This window comes from Cupressus sempervirens, chromosome 2 (genome assembly GCF_028749045.1).
Source record: "Cupressus sempervirens isolate cs-2001-9-10 chromosome 2, ASM2874904v1, whole genome shotgun sequence".
NCBI lineage: Eukaryota > Viridiplantae > Streptophyta > Pinopsida > Cupressales > Cupressaceae > Cupressus > Cupressus sempervirens.
Window position 1 is genome coordinate 130,937,159 of NC_143119.1, and position 2,846 is coordinate 130,940,004.

The 2,846-nt window shown below is 38.9% G+C and overlaps 1 protein-coding gene across 1 annotated transcript; it reads left to right on the plus strand.

The window, feature by feature from the left end:
- Positions 1–238: 238 nt before the first annotated feature.
- LOC149571390 (pectinesterase-like) lies at positions 239–2,096 on the plus strand. Its single transcript, XM_089809036.1, has 2 exons — positions 239–1,163; positions 1,277–2,096. Exons 1-2 carry the CDS (start codon positions 239–241, stop codon positions 1,948–1,950), a joined length of 1,599 nt encoding a protein of 532 aa, XP_089665162.1. The 3' UTR covers positions 1,951–2,096.
- Positions 2,097–2,846: the final 750 nt, after the last annotated feature.

Here is a 2,846-nt window from a genome sequence, read left to right on the forward strand (position 1 = left end):
CTCATTTCGATTGTTAATTAATTAAAAATTATTTTCAAATAATTAATAACAACAATAAATGGATAATTTTGGGTGCTGCATACAGGTTGGGTTCAATTTGAGTTGATTCAAAAGACCTATTCTAATGCCAATTAACAGGGATCGCCTCCAGCAAAACACACGAAACCACATCCAACTACTTCTCCTCTCGTCATATAAATGACAAAATACAAAGTCGTTTTTATCAGAGAATAGAAAAATGGCCTCTAACAGGTTATTCCTTCTTAGCTTGCTAACGTTTGTCTTGTTTTCAAAAACCCATAGCTACAGTCTTCAATCTGCCTGCGAATTGGCCGACGATCCAAAGTCATGCCACTCTAGTCTACTTCAGGCTGATCCAAGCTCGTCTACAGCTTCTCCCAAAAATCTCACCTTTATTGCTTTGAAGAAAAGTTTAAGTAGAGTCGAAAGGGTGTACGACCTGATTCCCCCTCTGGGTTGGGCAGGCAGAGGGCCATTCGATGGAAAATCTAGCCCTGCGATAGCAGATTGCTTAACATTTTACGACCTTGCTGTAAATCATTTGAAGGACACTGAGCTAAGACTGCATCGCTCCAGTTCAACTGATTTGAAGTGGAGTGATGCAATGCACATTCAGACTTTACTCAGCGCAGCCCATACTAATCATCGGACCTGTGAAAGAGAGCTTCAACATGCTCACGTAAATCTCAGTCAATTCACGTTCACCGACGCCATGAATGATGCTTCGGTGGCTGTGAGTGACAGTATGGCTCTGGTTAACAAGCTGTGGATCATGGGCAGGGCGCCTACACATCTCAAGCGAAGTCTGTTAAGTGACGGAGATGATCATGGGGTGGGTGAAGACGGGTTCATGCCTTGGTGGCCGTCTCGAAGACTTTTGCAAACTTCTCAGACGGACGCGATCGTGGCGCAAGACGGCAGCGGGCGTCACAGGACGATTGGAGAAGCCATTGCAGCTGCTCCTGCGAATAATCCGCACAGATACGTCATCCGTATCAAAGCAGGAGTGTACAGAGAGAGCGTTGAGGTGCCGTATAACAAACCTAATATCATGTTTGTGGGAGATGGCATCCACGCCACTGTCATTACTACTGCCAAAAACACCGGCGATGGATATGCAATGACCAAAACCGCGGCTGTGGGTATGGTTATAACTCTTGTTTATTCACTGTTGATATAAAAAGTCAATTTGTTTTGCGATTCAAATTAGTTAATTCCAACGTTGATTGTGTTAATTGTCTTGTATACGATGCAGCTGTGTTCGCGAACGGATTCGTGGCTCGCGACCTGACGTTTCAGAACACGGCAGGTCCACAAAAAGATCGGGGACTCGCTCTGCTGGTGGTATCGGACAAGGCAGCCTTCTACCGTTGCAGGTTGGAGGGCTACCAAGACACACTGTACGCGTATTCCATGCGCCAATTCTACAGAGACTGCGAGATCTATGGAACCGTCGATTTCATCTGCGGGAACCCATCGGCGGTCTTCCAGAAATGTAGCATTCACCTGAGAACACCCATCCCCGGTCAGCAAAACGTGATCACGGCTCAAGACAGAGTACACCCGTATGATATCACAGCAATTGTTCTGGACAATTGTAAAGTCGCCTGGTCAAACGACGCTACCAGTCACTCTGCGAAGACATACCTGGGGAGGCCGTGGGGATCATTCGCCCGCACAATCGTCATGAATTCTCGTCTGGGTGGTCTTATTGATCCGGTGGGCTGGCTTTCATGGGGCGGCCGTGACGACTCAAAGACTGTATATTTTGGAGAGTATAAAAACTCGGGACCCGGGGCGGATACGAGAGGACGATGTAAATGGCCCGGCTTCCATTTGCTGAACGACGCCAGTGCTAGCCCCTTTACTTCATCTGCATTGCTCCGGCTCCGAGATTGGCTACCATCGGGCATACCTGGGGATATCTAACATAGGAAGTCTGATAAATCAATTACCATTTTGTTGTCTTAGCATTAATTTGATTGGATTGTTTCCATGAAATTCGACCAGCTAACAATAATTTAAATGTATATGTTTCATAAAATTCTATGAAAGTTGAGATGATTAGAGCGGAACTTTTCTACTTTGGTGTTTTGGGTTTATTTACAATTTGAGAAGTGTCTGTTGTATTTGGTGATTATGCTTCATATAAAATTTGGTTATCACTTAATTTCATTTTTTTTAATAGTAATTTGAGGATACATATGGTTTATTAATATACTAATGTTCAATAAAATTTATGTAAAAAAGAAGAGATAATGTTATAGTTTTTGTTATAATAGTTTAATTACTATCTATATTGATGAAAGAGCTAGTTCAATTAATTATATTGATTTAGTTAATAATTGTAATTCATGTATTCTAAATATTGTTTACAAATCAATATGAAAAAGGAAAATTTTCTTTCTTTCATATTTATTCTTACTATTATAGAAATGTTTCTACTGATGATTAATAAGATTTTAAAATGAATATAAAGTGAAACAAAATACGACATATTGTAAAGTTTATAAAATTTTAGGCTAATTATATGCTTTATAACATTAACTTAAATATGTATTCTATTAGTACACCTATATTTAATATAATCTATCTTTAAAATATAAACAATACAAAAACCAAAGCTGATATAAAATTGAAACAAGAAATAAAATTTAATTATTGTAAAAATGGAAAAGAATAAGACAAGAACCACATAAATAAATTTGTGAGACTTCTCATTTTGAAGGTTTTAAAAATGAATTTACTACATTTAAACCAAAAATAATATCAAATTTCAAGTTAATAGTATTATTTTAATAATATTTTGAATATATGTATTTTAC